The sequence below is a fragment of the Phascolarctos cinereus genome, unplaced genomic scaffold (assembly GCF_003287225.1).
Source record: "Phascolarctos cinereus isolate Bilbo 61053 unplaced genomic scaffold, phaCin_HiC Scaffold_2;HRSCAF=192, whole genome shotgun sequence".
NCBI classification, from domain to species: domain Eukaryota; kingdom Metazoa; phylum Chordata; class Mammalia; order Diprotodontia; family Phascolarctidae; genus Phascolarctos; species Phascolarctos cinereus.
Window position 1 is genome coordinate 251101840 of NW_027555625.1, and position 17501 is coordinate 251119340.

The window sequence follows — 17501 nt, forward strand, 5'->3', positions numbered from 1 at the left end:
GCAGGAGGGCAGAGCAGGGATAGAGAGGCTGCCTGGCTCACCAAGAGCAGGAAAAAGAAAGCTCTCTGATTGCCACAAAAGCTGGACTATTCCTTATCTAATGTGGAGAAGAGAGGTTAGAAATAAAGGGGTTATGAAGATGTAAATGAGATGACCTCTCTGGGTTCCCTGGATCCAGATTGTTTTTAATTCAAGGTTCATTTCCTTTCCCTCCCCATCAGAATAGCGTTAGAGAGTGGAATTGCAACACAGATGAGAGAGGGTGGGGACTTGGATGAGGAAAATGTTCCCAAAATGCCTCCAACGTCACTTCTTCCCAAGATAAACCAAGCTGCACCATGAAGGCGGTGTCCTCTTTCTCTCCCTCAGGATGACTCAGAGTCACATCTCCCTTCCTTCAACAGCTAATCATAGGCACTTGGAGCAGGAAGGGCCCCCACAAAGATGATTCCCTTCACTTGGGTGTAGGGAAGGCCAGTAGTCAGAGTTGGGAGTCCATCCCTCCATGGCCTGGGGAGTGACAACTCAGAACCCTCTGATTCTGGGCCCCTACAAGCAAGGCACTGACAGACTGGTACAGGAGAAAGATGAGATATTTCCCTGGCCGTTGGGAAGCCCCTTTTCTGAAGGAGGAGGCAGTACAAACACAGGATGAGGATTTAGGGATACATACACAGCAGCACACAAGCAAGCATAACCCTAATCCATAAGGATCCCTGGTTTCACAGCATGAACCAGTCCCAACAAAGCCAGCTAAAATTATTTTCTGTAAAGTGAGATCCACAGCCTTCCATAATGAAACAGAAGTGTGTTCCCAAAGGGGGAAAAGAAAGTTCCCCAAAACCTCAATATAAAACCTTTGATGAGGAAAATCTTCTCCAGTCCTTTGCTGACAGCCTGAGTGGTACACTGAGGCTCTGAGTGGGATGTTAAAGATTCCAGGAAAAGGCCTTCAGCACCATGGACAGACAGATTTTTCTGTGGAGCAATTATGGGGAGGTCAGAGAGAACAATCACACAGGATGATAAGATAAAGATTGGGGCAAGACCTTTACAACTCCATAAGATCACAGAAAAGATATGAGAAGGCACCTCTCTCTCTCTTCTTGGCAGAAGTGGAGAACTACAGGTGGGGGACACTACAGATAATATCCCACTTTTTCAATGTGTTGCTTAGTTTTGCCAATTTTTTTCTTCTTTTAAATTCTTTGATATAAGGAATGGCTCTCTGGGAGAGGAAGGAAAGAGAAATACAGTTGGGTGGAGTAAAAAACATAAAATCAATAAAAATGGAGGAAGAGGAGGAGGAAAAGGAGAAGGAAGAGGAGGAGAAGGAAGAGGAGAAAGAGGAGAAGGAGGAGAAGGAGAAGGAGAAGAAGGAGGAGAAGGAGGAGAAGGAGGAGGAGGAGGAGAGGAGGAGAAGGAGGAGGAGGAGGAGGAGGAGGAGGAGGAGAAGAAGAAGAAGAAGAAGAAGAAGAAGAAGAAGAAGAAGAAGAAGAAGAAGAAGAAGAAGAAGAAGAAGAAGAATCTTAAATTCACTATTAGGTCCACAGTATCCTGAGGGATAAAGTCCAAGCATGAGGAAATTTCAAAGGTGGTCTAGATCTTTCTGACTCCAGCTCTACCCTCTCCCACCTCGACTTGGGATCTTCTAGCAAACCTAAATACACATGATTTCTGTCTGCAAATAGTTGAAGAGTTGTTATGTGAAAACGGGACTAGATTTAGTCTGTTCAGCCAGAAAAGGAGAACTAGAAGCAATTGTTGGTGATTGAACAACAGCAAGGTTTAGGGTGAAGGGAAAACTTAAATATTAGAGCTGTCCAAAAATGGAGCAGGCTCCATTTTGCCTTTCAGGAGGTCTTCAATCCATGGCTGGATGGCTACTTGTCAAGTATGTCATAAAAGGGATTCTTTCCCAGGTATGAATTGGACTAGATGGCCTCAGTAGGGGTCTATGCTTCTGGAATTCTTATTAATTGGAATTCTTAATTAATTTTTACCAATTAATTAACATTAATCTGGAGTTCTTGTTCATTCTAATTAATAGTCACTGCGCCCATTTTATTTGCAGGCTATGATCAGGATTTGGCCTTTCAGCTCCCGCCAACTAACTCTTCAGAATTACCTCCCTCACCCCCAGGATTCCCTGCAGTAAGAAGCTGGAGGGATGGCTCAGGATGGCTGAAATGAAAGGTCCCCATCAGGCTTCTCTGAGAAGAAAAGGTCAAGTCTTCTCCAAATGAGAAGAGGACATTGGTGGAGGCTAGCTTGGAGGAGGGAGAATGAAAAATTAAGTTTCCCTAAGTGATAGGGTAGAGGCAGTACCTCCTACCCACTGGCCCCATCTACCCATCTACAAGGTGGTACACTGAAAGGGAGGCCTCCCTTCAAAGCAATCAGGGCTGGCAGTGAAGGAGCAAAAGAAACAAATACGCATTTCCATTGAATTGGAGTTTCAGAGACTGAGAGCTCACCAAAGTTCTAGAAAGAGAATAGAGTGATGATACAAGGCTGAAGGAGATCCTAGAGAGAATGCAAATCAGTTGGAGGAAGGGAGGAAGAGAGAAAAACAGAGACAGACAGAAAGAATGACTTATTTTAACACTTGGGCTGCTCAGCCTGGGTTTATTTACCAAGGCAGAAGGAAGACAATAGCAGAGAAGACAAGCAGAAGAGTTTAGAAAGGAGCTAGTATTTATAGCAATTTGATTTGCTTGGGTCAAATGGATGAATTAATGAAAGAATTGTCCCTGTGGATCACCCAGGCTGGAGGCATACCATGTGATGTGATTTGGGGAGCAAGTAAAAGGCCCTGAACTATCCTGAATATCTCCCCCATTGGCCTGACATGATACCATCAATCCTTCCTTCATTTCTGACCTGAAATTCTTAGCAGTTTAGACAACCCTCAGGTACATTGTCTCCCAAAGGCCCCAGCTGAACAAAATGTGCATATCATGAGCTCATAAATTTAGAGCTAGAAGATACTTTAGGGGCCGTCTACCCCAACCCCCTCATTTTAGAGATAAGAAAACTGAGGCATAGGGAATTTGGGATGTGCCCAAGGTCATACAGAAAGTGATAAAGATATGGTTCAAACCCAGGTTATCTGACTCTGAAGTGAGTTCTCCTTCCACTGTAACACACTCCATGTTACCTGGAGCCTTTCCCATTAGTCCACATCTTGGGAGAAGACACAGGGCTTTAAAATGTCAGTATGGGTAGCATGGTAAAAAATAAAGCAGGTGTCAGGGAGGAGGAGCACAGGAGGCTAACCACCAAACACCATTTTGTCTCCAGGAAGCCCTTCACATGAAAACTATTCTGGAACCTCTTGACCCAAATTAGTCCTCAGGGACTCAGTCAGGATTTTTAAATCAAAGAATACTCAATTCTATCCTATAAGGAGGGTTTGTCCAAAGGACTAGGCCTCATTACCACCCCACCTCTAGTCCACACTGTGCTCTCATGGGCCTCCACTACCTCATGTAAGGCCTTCTTGCATTCAGAAATGGAGTTAGAGCCCCTCACGTATAATCCTCACCTTGTTCTGGATCCAGGAGGCTTAAAAAGCTATGTCCCTCCCTGTTTTCCTAAAAACTGTCATTCCTGTTTCCTCTCTCATTGTCTGACCAACAGACATGAAGACTGGGCTTCCCTGCTCCTAGTCACCAGAAAATGAAGACTCCAAAGCTGCCACTAATTGTCAGACCTTTGGCATGGTGACCACCAAGAGCCATCGTTACTCCAACCAATCAGGCTCCCTTTGCAGGATTATGCTTACAGCTACTGACCTTTCCTTGATACTGAAAGAGAAGCTGAGCAGCACCTCCAGACTGAGAGCCCCAGCCACCCGGGGAAGTCTCCCTGCCTGGCCCCCAGCACAGGGAAGAGAGGAGCAAAGGTCAGTGTCTACCTCATCTAAGGAGCCTAGTCTTAGGGAGACAGGACAAAAGGAAGAGATGGCTAGTAATGACCTGAATTTACATTCTAACAAGGACAGAGGAGAGAGAGGACAGGGAGGGATCCTGCCCTACTGAGATTAGGGGCACGTGTATACACACATATATACACCCATGTATGTGTGCATATGTACATGTGTGTATATGTTAAATATATGTACACATATGTTATATGTAATAGGGCTCATGAAACAGTGTGATACAGAGGATAGACAGCCTCAAATCCAGGAAAGCCTGGTTTCAATTTCTTACTCTGATACACTCGGTTGTGTTATCCTAGACAAGTCACTTATTTTGCAGGCAGTGTTCTAAGACTATCAGTTGTAGAGAAAGTGCCAACCTAAATTAGTAGATAGAGTTTCCTCAGCCTAGAGTTCCCTATATTAATGAAATCACAGGTCCATTTGCTTTCCCTAGATTTTGTTGTTGTACAGTTGTTTCAGCTGTGTCCAACATTTTGTGGCTGCATTTGGGATTTTCTTGGCAAAGATACTGGAATGGTTTGCCATTTCCTTCTCCAGCTCATTTTACAAATGAGGAAACTGAGATAAAAAGGGTTAAGTGACTTGCCCAGAGGGACACAGCTGGTAAGGGTCTGAAGCTGGATTTGAACTCAGGAAGATGAGTCTTCCTGAGTCAGGCCCAGCACTTTATCAACTGCAACACCTAGTTTCCCTAGACACCCACAATACGGAATACGACCTCTCATCTCCAGTTGATAAGCTTATTATCTTCAGTGCCCACACCAGCAGAGAGGAGTAATGAACCTGCTGTAAGGAACTTTCCTCCTACCTGCCAGTGGGTCTAGAGTCAGGGGTCCCGCAGTCAGATCTTGGCTCTGCCCCTCACTCCCCTTATGACTTTGGGCATATCACCTAACTCCTGTGGGCCTCAGTTTCTTCACCCATAAAGTGATGGGCTTGGATGAGATGTCCTTTCCATCCCTAGATCTATAATCCTATGAACTGGAAAGGAAAATGGAAGAAAAGACTCCTGGCCTGGACCTTCCTGAAGAACAAAAGTCAAATCAGTCCCCAGTTTCAGGTATCATTTCCACCCATGAGCTATTCTCGGAAGGAATGTTCAGGATCATCTTCCAGGCCAGCAACTAGAGACCTTTGGCAGGCCACCTTCCTGGAGCAAAGCAGAGGGAGGAGCTGCTGCTGCTGCCTCTTGCTCAGGACATGGGGCACGTGTCCTGGGAGGGATCCTGCCTGTTGTCCCTTTCCTGGGGAAGAAGGAGCATAAAGGCAGAGAACATTAGCAACAGAAGCAACTCTGGCAATCATCCAGTCCAGCCTCCTAGAAGAAACTAAACAACAGAGCCCTGAATGCCTGTATACCAAGCCCAAAAGCACAGACTGCTCTGGGGACATACTGATGCCCTGGTGTGATATAAAAGGCAAAAAAGAGAATAGATAAAGATCAATCAGTGGCACAGAGAAAGGACTGAGCAACCAATACCATTACAGCCCAGATCCAGTCAACCAGAGAGCAAAGGAAGCATAAGATGTAAAAGTGGTCCAAGTGTCCCAAGGCAGTAGGGTACAATGGACAGCGCTCTGGATTAACAGGCAGGAATTGGAAGCCCTGAATCCTAACCCAAAACTGCTGTGTCTAACCTTAGCTCATTTAACTTGTCCCAGTTTCTTCATCTATAAAATGTGCTTCCTCACAGGGCTGCTTTGAAGATTAAATAAAGAACAGATATAACAGTGCTTTGAAAAATGTCTAACACAGCACAAATACAAGGTATTATTCTCCTTCTTACACTTGATGGGGTGGGGAGGGGGGAGGGGAGGTCACCCTTGGTTCTCAAAGGCTTTGTCAACAGAATCCAAGGGAGGCAGAATGGCACAGTGAAGAAATCACTGGAGCTAGAGGCCTCAATTCAAATAAAATCCCACCTCTCATGCTTAGTACCTGCGTGACCTAGTGCAAGCTACCTAGCTTCTCTGAGCCTCGGTCTCCACATCTGTAAAACAAAGGAGTTGGGCTAGTTGGCATCTAAGCCCCTTCACAGGGCTAGACCTATGATCCTAAGACCTCTAGTGGGGTTCTGTCTAGCTGGAAAAGCTTCAAGCACAGTTCTAGTGATAAACTATGCGTCTGAGGGCCAGTCCAGCTAAGCTCAGAAAGACTCATACTTTAGAAGGTGGGCCAGCAGCTGATGAATACTTTTTGGCCACAGAAAGCCATAGAAGGCCCACCTGTGAATGGCATGGAGGATTCACATTCTGAGTCAATGAAAGGAGCACCCACCGCAATGAAATCATGGAAATCACACAGCCGACCTTTGTGTCTCTATCCATGGCTCCCTTGGGGTGCTATCCAGCCAGCAAAGAGAGGGACTTGTTCCTGGGCTCACATGGCCCCTGACTTACTCCCTTCTCTCTGTCCTTCATAGATACTGTGGGCCACTAAGCTTCATGGATAGAACAAAGAGCTTGAGGATCTCTGGTCCATATCATGACCTGTCACCTCTAGCTCATGTGCCTGCCAAATGGACTGGCTCCTCATCTGTATGTCACTGGTAAGGCTTCTCTGGCTAAATCTCACATAGCCTGAATCAGCCTCATGGGTAGGGACAGCTCTGTCTGCTCTGAAATCAGCATGGCCCTTTCCTGCTGTGAGTGTGAGCACTATTCCAGATTCAGGTCACATCTGATTGTAAATGAATACAGGCTTCAGAAGCCTGACCATCCAAGTCAAGAAAAGCCCCCTTAGCCCTCCCCAAAGAAGAGGGCAAGCCACCTAGGGTGGTTCCTGGGGTTTCTGGGGAAGCCACTTACATTTGGGGATGGCTCCAACATGTTGTCACCATGCCAGCCTGAGATGGGCACAAAGGGGACTGTGGCAGGGTTGTAGCCAATCTTCTTGATGTAGGCGCTGACCTCCTTGACGATTTCATCATAGCGTTTTTCACTGTAGGGGGGCTCTGTGGAGTCCATCTTGTTGATCCCCACAATAAGCTGTTTCACACCCAGAGTGTAAGCCAGTAAGGCATGCTCCCGGGTCTGCCCATTTTTGGAGATGCCAGCTTCAAACTCTCCCACACCAGCAGCCACAATCAGCACCGCACAATCAGCCTGGCAGAGAGAAGCAAGGAGGCAAAGGAAGAAAACAGCATTTATTAAGCTCCTACTATGTGCCATGCACTTTATAAATATTTTCTCGTTCAATCTTGACATCAGCCCTAGGAGGGTAATGCTATTATTATCATATCCATTTTACAGTTGAGGAAACTAAAGGTAAGTGACTTGCCCAAGGTTATACAGTTAATAAGTATCTGAGGCTGGATTTGAACTCTGATCTTCCTCACTCCAGACCCAGTGCTCTATCCATTGTACCACTTAGCCACCTATAAAAGGTAGAGATAAGTTGACTCAATCTCACTTTCATTCATAGGATCATAGATATAGAACTGAAAAAAAAAACCTCAGAGGCCATCTAATCCAACCCTCTATTTGACAAATAGGGAAACTGAGGCACAGAGAAATGGCAAAGTAGATAGAGCACTAGATTTGGTGTCTAAAAGAGTTGAGTTCCATACTTACCATATTTCCCTGGCCAAGTCACTTAACCCTTGTCTGCCTCAGTTTCCTCACCTATAAATTGAGAATAATAATAATAACAACTACCTCCTAGGACAGCTGTGAGAATCAAATGAGATAACACATGAAAATATTTTGTAAACTTCAAACCACTACATATATATGCTAGCTCCTATTATGCGACTTGACTAGGCTCAGAGATTGGATTTAAACTCAGGTCTTCTCTGGAAACAGTGTCCTAAGGGGCAACTAGGTACACTTACTAGCTGTGTGACCCTGGGCAAGTCACCTAACCCCAATTGCCTCTCGAAAGAAGAAAGAAAGAAAGAAAGAAGAAAGAAGAAAGAAAGAAAGAAAGAAAGTGTTGTATCCCTTATACCTACTACTACTCTTCCTCAAATTGCCCTCTACCTTCCTACCCTACCCTCCAAAGCATCCCACATTTTCCCCATATCTATAGATCAAGGATGCCAAAGGATATTTCTTTTCCATTATCCCCCATTCAGAAAAAGAGAAAGCTAATTTACTCTGTCCTCCTGGTGACAGAGACCAGAGTTGAGAGTCAGGTCACTACAGGGAAGGCTCAAGGTCAGTGCCCTACCAACTCCAAACAGAGTATCCTGCTCCCACTTCTGTATGGGGAACCCAGATGTTCAGCCGGAGACTACATCAAGCTTTTTACTAGTGCTGGAGACAAGATGAAGAGTTGAATAGGGATGCGTTTGTAGACTTCAGCCCTGGAGATAGAAGAGGATTATGGGAAGGGAGGGGCAAAGAGCCTGACTTGAGCCCCATCTGAATGTCCATGGGCAGCAGAGTTAGAGCCATTCTCATAAAACACTGACAAATGGGCATGACCTCTCAGACATGCCCCTTCTGCCATGTGCTGCTCACTGAAGGGGCCATCACTGGGTCAGAGACTCACCAGACTTCCCTAATCCTCTAGTGAGCATTTTCAAAAACCTCTCACTAGAAAACAGGAGAGGCGGCAAATAATAATTTTTCTCAAGTTAGTCTCGGTGGCCTCTTTCCCTGAGAACAATTAAACACCTGCCCTACCACTGTTTCCAAACAACTTGAGCCATCAGCACTTTCCCTGAGCAGATGACTTCTCAATAGCAACTCTAAATTGAATCACAGTGGTACATGTGTGCTGAGGTGCACGTGGGTCTCTACCACTGGCCACCTTGTAATTGAACACTGGATAGGTGCCTAACCAAAGCTCCCACGCTCATCAATGGTTGGTGCAAAGGGGGACTGGCCAGACAGAGCTGGGGAACTGTCCTCAGGCCCCATAAAAATACTATTTGCTCAGCCAAGATCCACATTCAAAGCCTGCATGATGCTTCAGGCCATCCTCTTTTCCCATTTCAACTTCTGTGCTTTCTCCTGAGCAGGAAGCTCCCCTCCTTTCAAATAGTTCCTGAACTCTTACATCCCCCAAAAAGCCATTCTCAAATAATCAGAAAAGACCCTCTCCTTAGATCCTCCTTATCTAGACATAGAAGTCCCACAGTTACTCCCCTATTTCACTCCTAAATGCCCTGACCCTAGATCCCAAATGATGAATTTATTAGCATCTGTCTGGGTTTGGGAAGCAGGGTGGTATAATGCAGAGAAGTAATGAAGAACCATGCCCTAGTCTCAGTTTATCCACTAATTAGGTTTGTGACTGACTCGGGCCATTCCTTGGGATAGTTGCAAGAGTCAAAGGAACATCAGTTCACATCTGGAAGACACTTCAGCAGCCCACTCATTCACTCACCTCCCTTATATGAGGAAACAGAGGCCTACTGAGGTAGAGAGGCTTACCCAAGGTCTATTGTTCTTCAATCATTTCAGTCATATCCAACTTTTCATGACCTCATTTGGGGTTTTCTTGGCAAAGATACTGGAGTATACCTTCTCCAGCTCATTTTACAGATAAGGAAACTGAGGCAAACAGGATTAAGCAACTTGCCCAGGGTCACACAATTAGAAAGTGTCTGAGGCCATATTTGAACTCAGGTCTTCCTGATCCCAAGCCCAGTGCCACATAAGCAGTAAGTGGCCAAGAAGGATTCAAACTCTGATTCCAAGTCCAATATCCTCTCCATGGCACCATGCTGTCCCAATGGACCTCAGTTTCCTCATCTGTTAGATGGAGCTGATAATCATTATCATGCCTCTCTCACTGAGGGAGATAAGCATCATCACCAGTGTTTTAATTCTTCTGTTTATGTGTGTCCATGTTAACCTGTCTTTGATTATAAACCCCTAGATAAATCCTATGGAGTTCTCTTAATTTGCTCCCTACTAGCATTATGTGTTCCTTTAAAAGATGGTGGTGGTGGTGGTGGTGGTGGTGGTGGTGGTGGTGGTGGTAGCAGCACAGGCTGGCAGTGTCAAAAGATGTGAGACCATGTATCTGAAGAAGGAAGAGGAGGAGGAGGCTGCTCACTCATGGCAGGAATAACCTCCCCATAACTGAAGAATTTGACCCCAAAGCATCTCATAGACAGAAACTTTACTTTTAAGGCCAGCTAGGTAATACAGTGGATAGAGTATTGGACCTAGAGTCAGGAAGACTTTCAAATCCAGCTACAGACACTTAATTACTGTATGACCTTGGATTAGTCAATTAACTTCTGTTTGCCTCAGTTTTCTCATCTGTAAAATGGAAATAATCCCTACCTCCCAAGGTTATTATGAGGATCAAATGTGATAACATTTGTAAAGTTCACCTGGTATATAGTAGGTACAGTATAAATGCTAGCTAATATTATTATTATTATTATTATTATTATTATTATTATTATTATTATTAGCTACTATGACTATCATTATTCATGGAGCATGTACCAAGCAGCGTCTACTTTCTCCAGCCCATCCCCTGCTCCTCACTTTTCCCCCCCTTACCATCCCTCACCTGCCAGAGTAACTGCCCACCTGGGAAGTTCCTGTGATCATGTTCTTGATAAAATCTCTGTGTCCCGGTGCATCAATGATGGTGATGTAGTATTTGGTCGTCTCAAACTTCCAGAGAGAGATGTCAATGGTGATCCCCCGTTCACGTTCAGCCTTGAGCTTATCCAGGACCCAGGCATACTTAAAGGAGCCTTTCCCCATCTAAATATTGTTCAAGAGAGGAAAAAATAATAGAGAGAAAGAAGTTAGCCTTGAAAAGAAACAACAGTATGGCAGATTCAGTTTTGATATATCAGGAGGCACTGGATCCTGCATGGCCTCATGTGATTGCTAATAAATGCTAATGACCAAAAATCATGTCCCGGGAAATGAAGGCAGTCTGTTTTCAAGGAAAAGAGCACTAGATTAGGAGTCAGGAAGTCTGAATTCTAGACCCAGTTATGATATTAGCTGCATGATTTTATGCAACCTATTTTCCCTCTCTAGACCTGCCTCCTCCTTTGTCAAGTGAGGGGACTGGACCATGTGATTTCTAAGGCTCCCTCCCTAAGGCAACATGGAATACTGAAAAGAGAAATGGCTCTAAAGTTTTGGGTTCAAATATCATGATCTGATGCTTCTTACTTGCATAACCTTAGGCAAGGCAAGGGACAAGTCACTAAATCTCCCTGGGACTCAATTTCTTCATATATAAATTGAAGGTCTTATAGACTAGATGGTCTCTGAGATCCCTTCTATCTCCAGATGTAGGAAAACACGAAATATTGTGTTTCTCCCCCTCCTTCCCCTTCCTTATACAATTGTCGAAAGCATTTCCTCAACTAGGGTTCATTCAAAAATTCCCCAGTAGGGGGAGCAAATTGGATCATACAAGAATTTTTTTTTAATAGACAAACAAATTAACTGATGTTGACAGGTATCTTGTTTTCCCCAGAGGCCAGGCATTACATTGCATCAGTCCAAGAATTAAACGCATCTAGGTATCTCTGCCCATTAAACAACTGTTAAAATCTTGCGAATTAACGCAATATCGACCAATCTTCCAGTTTTTTCTAAAGTGCTAGCATGTTATATCTTGAAGAATTCTTGATGATCTCCAATCCCTTACACTTGAAGAGGGGAAAACTGAGGGCTAGACAGGTAAAATAATTCACCCAAGATCACAGTTAGTGAGCAGCAAAGTGAAGACTTGACCCCAATTCTCCTGATGCCAGGTCCATCACTCATGCCACTACAACCTGCTGCCACCATTCTCCTGGCAAAGATCTTCAATTAGGACCTGTGGCTTCCTTTCTCTGCCCCTCTTCCAGGCCCAATGTGTTTCATGAAGCAATAATCATAGTTCTCTCACTAACCTCAGCTGCTTGGCCCAGAAGGAGAACCATTTCAAGGGTGAGGGGCTTGCCTTTTCTGAATAGAATCCAGCATTGGGTTAGCAACGAATCCTGGAGTGCCAGAGGAAGGCAGAACCTCAGATGGATGGAGAGGGATCATAACTATAACCAGCTATGCTAGAGCATCCAATAACTGCTATGGGCTAGAGCTGAGATGAGTGTATGCTTCAGGCGACAGGTGGCTGGGGTTAGGGCCCCACTATGGGATTTGCTCTCCTCAGAGTGCAAAGTCATCCTGCCAAAGAGGCATGTCTCAGCTTTTGGAGTGAGTAAGCTACATGCCTTCTCATGCTTGCTGTAACTTTCTCCCCTCTTCAGCATATGCAGGGAACATAGGGAGGGGAAAGGAGAACCACACAATTCAGATGACATAGCAGGATTAAAAGGCTTATAGCCCAAGATTAGGAGGTTCTGAGGCCCTCAGCCAAAAGGCCAGTGTAAATGCCTTTGAATTTTCCTAAAGCAGTAGCTTCAAAGGAAGAGAGGGTGCTACTTTTAATGCTTTAATTACTGACAAACAGCTGAGAACATCTGGGTGCCAGGCTGGCTGTAGGGAATTGACCAAAAAGGTTATGATGTAGCATGGCACAGTATGTGAATATCTCCCTCAGCACACCGGTCCTGAGAGACCCAACTATGTTATTAAATGAAACCTGGTATTCTGAAAACTTCTTCCCTTGGGCCCATCTGACCAACTCTGGCACACCCATTCCTACCCAAAGAGGCCCCTGGAGACACTTACAGACCCCTTGGCCTCATCTACCTGACCCAGTATGTCCCCATCTCTGCTCAGGAAAGGAGCTCCCTCCAGCTGAGGGCTCTGAAGTCAGCCATGCCAACCCTCAGTCAGGTACCAAGTTCAGTCTTAGACTCAGCCCCTCCTAGACTGTTCCATACAAGGATACCACTGTTTTCTGCCCAGAAGGGCATAGGGCTTTTCAGATTAGCTAAGGTGAGCAATGGACATGGTACAAGAGCAGCAAGAATCAGAGCCACCACTTTTGAAAAACTCCCAGTCTTCCTCCCTCTCCCCACCCCCACCCAGCAGCTGCTTCAGGGCTCCCTAGCCAGGGCAGCTTCCCCAGCCTTGGCAAAGGGCAAAGTTGCAGTCTGGTTTTTTACATGCACTCGAGGCCTCCATTTCCTAGTAATGCAACCTTGTGAAAGAAACCTTCTCCAGCTCAGCATCAGAAAATGGAGTCAGGAAGCTCAGTCAATCAGCTATTAATAGTAACTCTGCCTGCATGGAAGAGGTGAAGAACTGCCCAGCCCATCAGCATTTTGGGTAATCAGCCTCTGCCTTCATTTGCCAGATAAGAATAGCTGTCTGGGGAAGGTCGAGCTGTTGCCGACCTCAGGGATTTTATCTTTACCAGAGTAATAAAGAATATTCTGATCTGAATTAAATAAAATCAACAAATATTTATCAAGTACCTATGATTTACAAGATTTGTTCTGAACACCACAGAATATAACCACCCTGTTTACTGAGTCGGCTAGCAATCAAGTCAGATGTAATTACTGTGGAAGGCTATTTGGGTTCCTCTGCAGAGCAAAGCCAACAGCACTGATGGCTGAAGGCTCCCAGCTCCATTTGCAGCCTGAAAAACTCAGTTCTGGCTCCTTGGGGCACAGTAGCGGCCTGAGTCCCTAATCTTAAGCCCTGTCCTTTAGTGCAGGCTGGGGACTCAGAGCTTTGGGGCCCTACTCCCCTTCTACTGCTGCTTTTTTCTTTTCCCAGCCAGAACCCAGGAGATAATATCATAGACTCATAGATGCCAGGTTTCATGCATTGTGTACTTAGCATAAAAAACCACACACTTGTCCTACCTTCAAAAGAGGTAAAATGAGCCCTAGAATAGAGAGGGGTCAAGCCCACCAATCTGCTCTGTAAGAAAACCAGTCCCCCTGATGGAGGAGGGGGGAAGAGGAGGAGGGAATAAGGAAAAGAAGAGAAAAAGAGAGGAGAGGGGAGATGGGAAGATGAGAGGAAAGAGAAAAAAGGAGGGTGAAGGAGAGGAGAGGAAAGGAGAAGAGAGGAGAGGAGAAGACAGGAGAGCAGGGGAAATAAAATGAGGGGGAGGAGAGGCAGGAGAAAAGAAAAGGAGGGAGGAGATGGAAGAGGAGCAAGGAAAAGGGTAGGCAGAGAATAAGAGGGAGAAGAAGAAAATATAGGAATAGGGAAGGAGAAGGGAAAGGAGAGGGGACAGGGAACAGAAGAGATAAGGGGAGGGGGAGAAGAAAGAAGAGGAAAGAGAATGTAGCAAAATAGAAAAAGAGAGAAGAGAGGAAAGAATGGAAGATAATAGGGAGAGGAGGGGAGAAAAAGATAGGGGTAGGCAGGTAGGAAGGAGAGAGGGGAGGGGAAAGAAGGAAAGGCGAGGGAGAGGAGAGAAAGAGGAAGTATAGGAATAGGTAGAGGGAAAGAGGAAAGGGAAGGAAAAAAGAGAAGGGGAAGGGAGAGAAAGAAAGGAAAAGGGAGAAAATATAGGAGTGGGGAGGTGGGGAGGTGGGGAGGAAAGAGGACAAGGGAAAGGGAGGGATGGGAATAGAGACAAGGGAGAAAGGAAGGAGAGAGGTGACTGGGAAGGAGAGAGGGAGAATGGGAAAGCAACAGACAGTAAAGAGAGGAAAAAGGGATGGGAATAGGAAAGAAAAGGAAAGAGATGGGGAAGAAGGTAATAGATGAGTAATGGAAACCGAGGCAACCAATCACTATAGTCTCACTCACCTCTGCAGCCTCCTTCTCAAATTTTTCAATGGTCCTCTTGTCAATGCCCCACATTTGTAAATGAGGTGCCCCGTGGTAGTAGACTTGCCTGAATCTACATGGCCAATGACGACGATATTGATGTGGGTCTTCTCCTTACCCATCTTGAAGGGTGTGTGTTGGGGGCAGGGGAGGGGGCCAATTCAACCTAAAAGGCTAGGATACTGGGTGGGGCAGTGACTCTTCAGACAGTGGAAACTGAGCCGAGTTTTTGTGTGAGCTGGAAGAGAAAATAGGTAACAAAGAGGCTCAAAAGAGTCTGTAACAAAAGCTCCATCCAGGGCAGGAAGACCTTGCCAGCAGCTCTAGTGCTGGCATAGGCTAAGGAAATCTCTCTGTTCTGTCTCTCTGTGTCTCTCTCTGTCTCTGTCTCTCTCTGTATCTCTCTTCCTCCTCATCTCTTTGTCTCTCCTAGCTCTCCCCCTTCATCTCTCTGTCTCTGTCTCTGTCGCTCCTTTGTGTATCCATCTCTTTTCTGTCTCTCTCTCACCCCTGTTTCTTCCTCTCAGTCTGTCTCTCTTTGTCTCTCTGTCTCTCTTTGTCTCCCCTCTCTCTCTCTCTCTCTCTCTCTCTTCTCTCTCTCTCTCTCTCTATATATATATATATATATATATATATATATATATATATTCCCCCATCTCTTTGTCTCTCTTCTCTCTCTCTCCCTTTATCTCTCTCCATCTCTCTCCTCTGTGTATCCATCTTTTTCTGTCTCTCCCTCATCCCTTTCTCTGTCTCTTCCCCTCTCTCTCTCCCTCCCTCCCTCCCTCCCTCCCTCACTGAAGGCAGCAAGGGAGTGTTATAGAGCCCTGTGGCCAATTCAGCTCTTCCTGGTCAAAATGATCCAGGAGGATAATCCAGGAACCCAAACCAGGAAATCAAACAGCCACCTCCAATCAGTCCTGACTGACTCACTAACTGGGGTCCAAGAAGATTGGGCAATGGGGCCCATTTAGACCTGACCTCATTGTAACTATGTTTAAACCCACTTGGGAAAAGAAATAGAATGAGATCTGCAAACCCTCCCACCCCCCACCCCAAGAGTGAGCCACACAGTCTTCCTGGGCCCAACCATTCCAGCAGCTTTGCTCTGTTCCCTCATGGTAACGACTAATCCTCCTGGACTCCAGCTCCAAGTCTACCTACCCTACAACCTTCCATCCCCACCCCACCCCCAGCTCCCCACACCCCACACATACACACCATATGGGTCAGGAGAGATGGAGCTCAAGGGAGGACAGGCCAATAGTTCCAGGAACAGGATTAAGTTCTGCCCTTCTCCCATACAGCTAAAATAGACTTTACCTCCATCTGATATACACGAATTTTCCCTGATGAGACATTCAGTGTCCTCTCTTCCCACAACCCCAAACACACACACACACACACACACACACTCCTTAAATCAAAGCTATTTGGAAAGGGAACCATTTTTTTCCTCCTCTAGCACCACCTCCCCTCCAAAGCAATGTTGGGAAGTCATAACCTGAGTGATAATATGTTGTCCAGATAAGGACACAACTCAAAATAGCTTCAGCTCTGGCCCTTTCTCCTTGGGTCTGAGCTGAAGGGTCAGGGCTAGCCAAAGGAGCCAAACCACCCAAGCCTGCTTGGCTGGGATCGTGTTGGCTCCTGGTTGGGAAGAAAGGAAATCTAGGGATGCTCCACAGTGACCCTTTGGCAGGAATTAGTATTAGCTCCTAACCTAGCCACACAGACTTGAGGTTTATTAAGATCCAAAAGGTGCAAAGGATCTGGGAGGACAGAGTTTGTTCCCAAATCTAAGATACCAAAAGATGACAATTCCCTAACGTCCTGTCAAAACCTCCTCCCACTCGTCTCACCTATAGACACTTTTCTAATGATAGAGATATCCATCTTTTCAGATTCCCCCACTCCAGCTATGGGGGGGGGGAGAGGGAGACAGACAGAGATAAACAGACACAGAGAGCGACAGAGACCCACGCATTGAAATTCAGACACACAAACGAACACACACACACACACACACCTTGGATATCTAGGACCCAGAGAAGCCTAAAATATTCGTAGGAGTGCCCCCCCCCCGAAGGACTGTTGGAGGGGAGATTGGCAGGGGTATTTTTAAGTTGCCAGATCAGGTCAGCCTAACAACCCACCCCATCCACCCACCCCCGCCACCTCCTTATCCCACTCCCCATCTCGCGTCAGCCTACCATTCTGAGAATCCCCAGAGGTTTAGGGCAATTGTCTTACCGGGAAAGCAGAGGTGACCCTGGAGCCGCCCTGGTCTCAGACCCCTCCTCAGGGGCAGCCAAAGGGACCGCCCTCTGAGAACCGCAAGGTCAAGGCTGCCTCTGCTTCTGCTCTACGCTCTCGCCAGGATTCCGGCTCCCAGGAGACCCCGCAAGGACGCACCTCGTTTTAAGAACGAGATAAACAAGCTACGACGCAGCACAACCCATCCCGAGCTGCGGCTGCTGCCCCCAGCTCTCAGATCTTGCAGGTGTCCTTTCCCAACGCCCACACCCCATTCCCTTCTCCGCAAATCCTGGGAAAGGGGACTCGATGTGGGGACCCCTAGACCCCCACTCCCAAGATAATCTTCTGAACCTTTGCCTTCTCCCTACTCCATCCCCGCTTTCTCCCATCCTGGGCCCCTGCCCCTCCCAGTCCCCAAGGACCTGTAGTAGAAGCGAGGGGGTGCCCTCATTGCGAGGAGGCCTCCCGAGGGGAAGGGAAGGGGCACAAGCGATCTTACCCGGAGCTGAGGTCTCAGCCAGAGGGACTGGCGGCGCCGGCTCTGGCGGTTTTATCTCCCTAGGAGGGGGTCCACCTATTGACGGTGACGGCGCAATGCAGTGACCCCCTGTACTACAGCAATGCGGTACAGGGCTGGAGAGATAGGAGGAGGAAGAGGAGGAGGAGGCGG

At 46.4% G+C, this 17501-nt stretch overlaps 1 protein-coding gene across 1 annotated transcript in view; it reads right to left on the bottom strand.

Annotated features, from left to right (window-relative positions):
* Nucleotides 1–17471, bottom strand: part of EEF1A2 (eukaryotic translation elongation factor 1 alpha 2) — a 30178-nt gene extending 12707 nt beyond the window's left edge. Inside the window, 5 exon segments of the mRNA XM_078149895.1 lie at nt 6758–7054; nt 10448–10627; nt 14552–14601; nt 14604–14810; nt 17331–17471. Of these exon segments, the coding sequence (XP_078006021.1) occupies nt 6758–7054; nt 10448–10627; nt 14552–14601; nt 14604–14694 (618 nt within the window). The 5' untranslated portion in view covers nt 14695–14810; nt 17331–17471.
* Nucleotides 17472–17501: the final 30 nt, after the last annotated feature.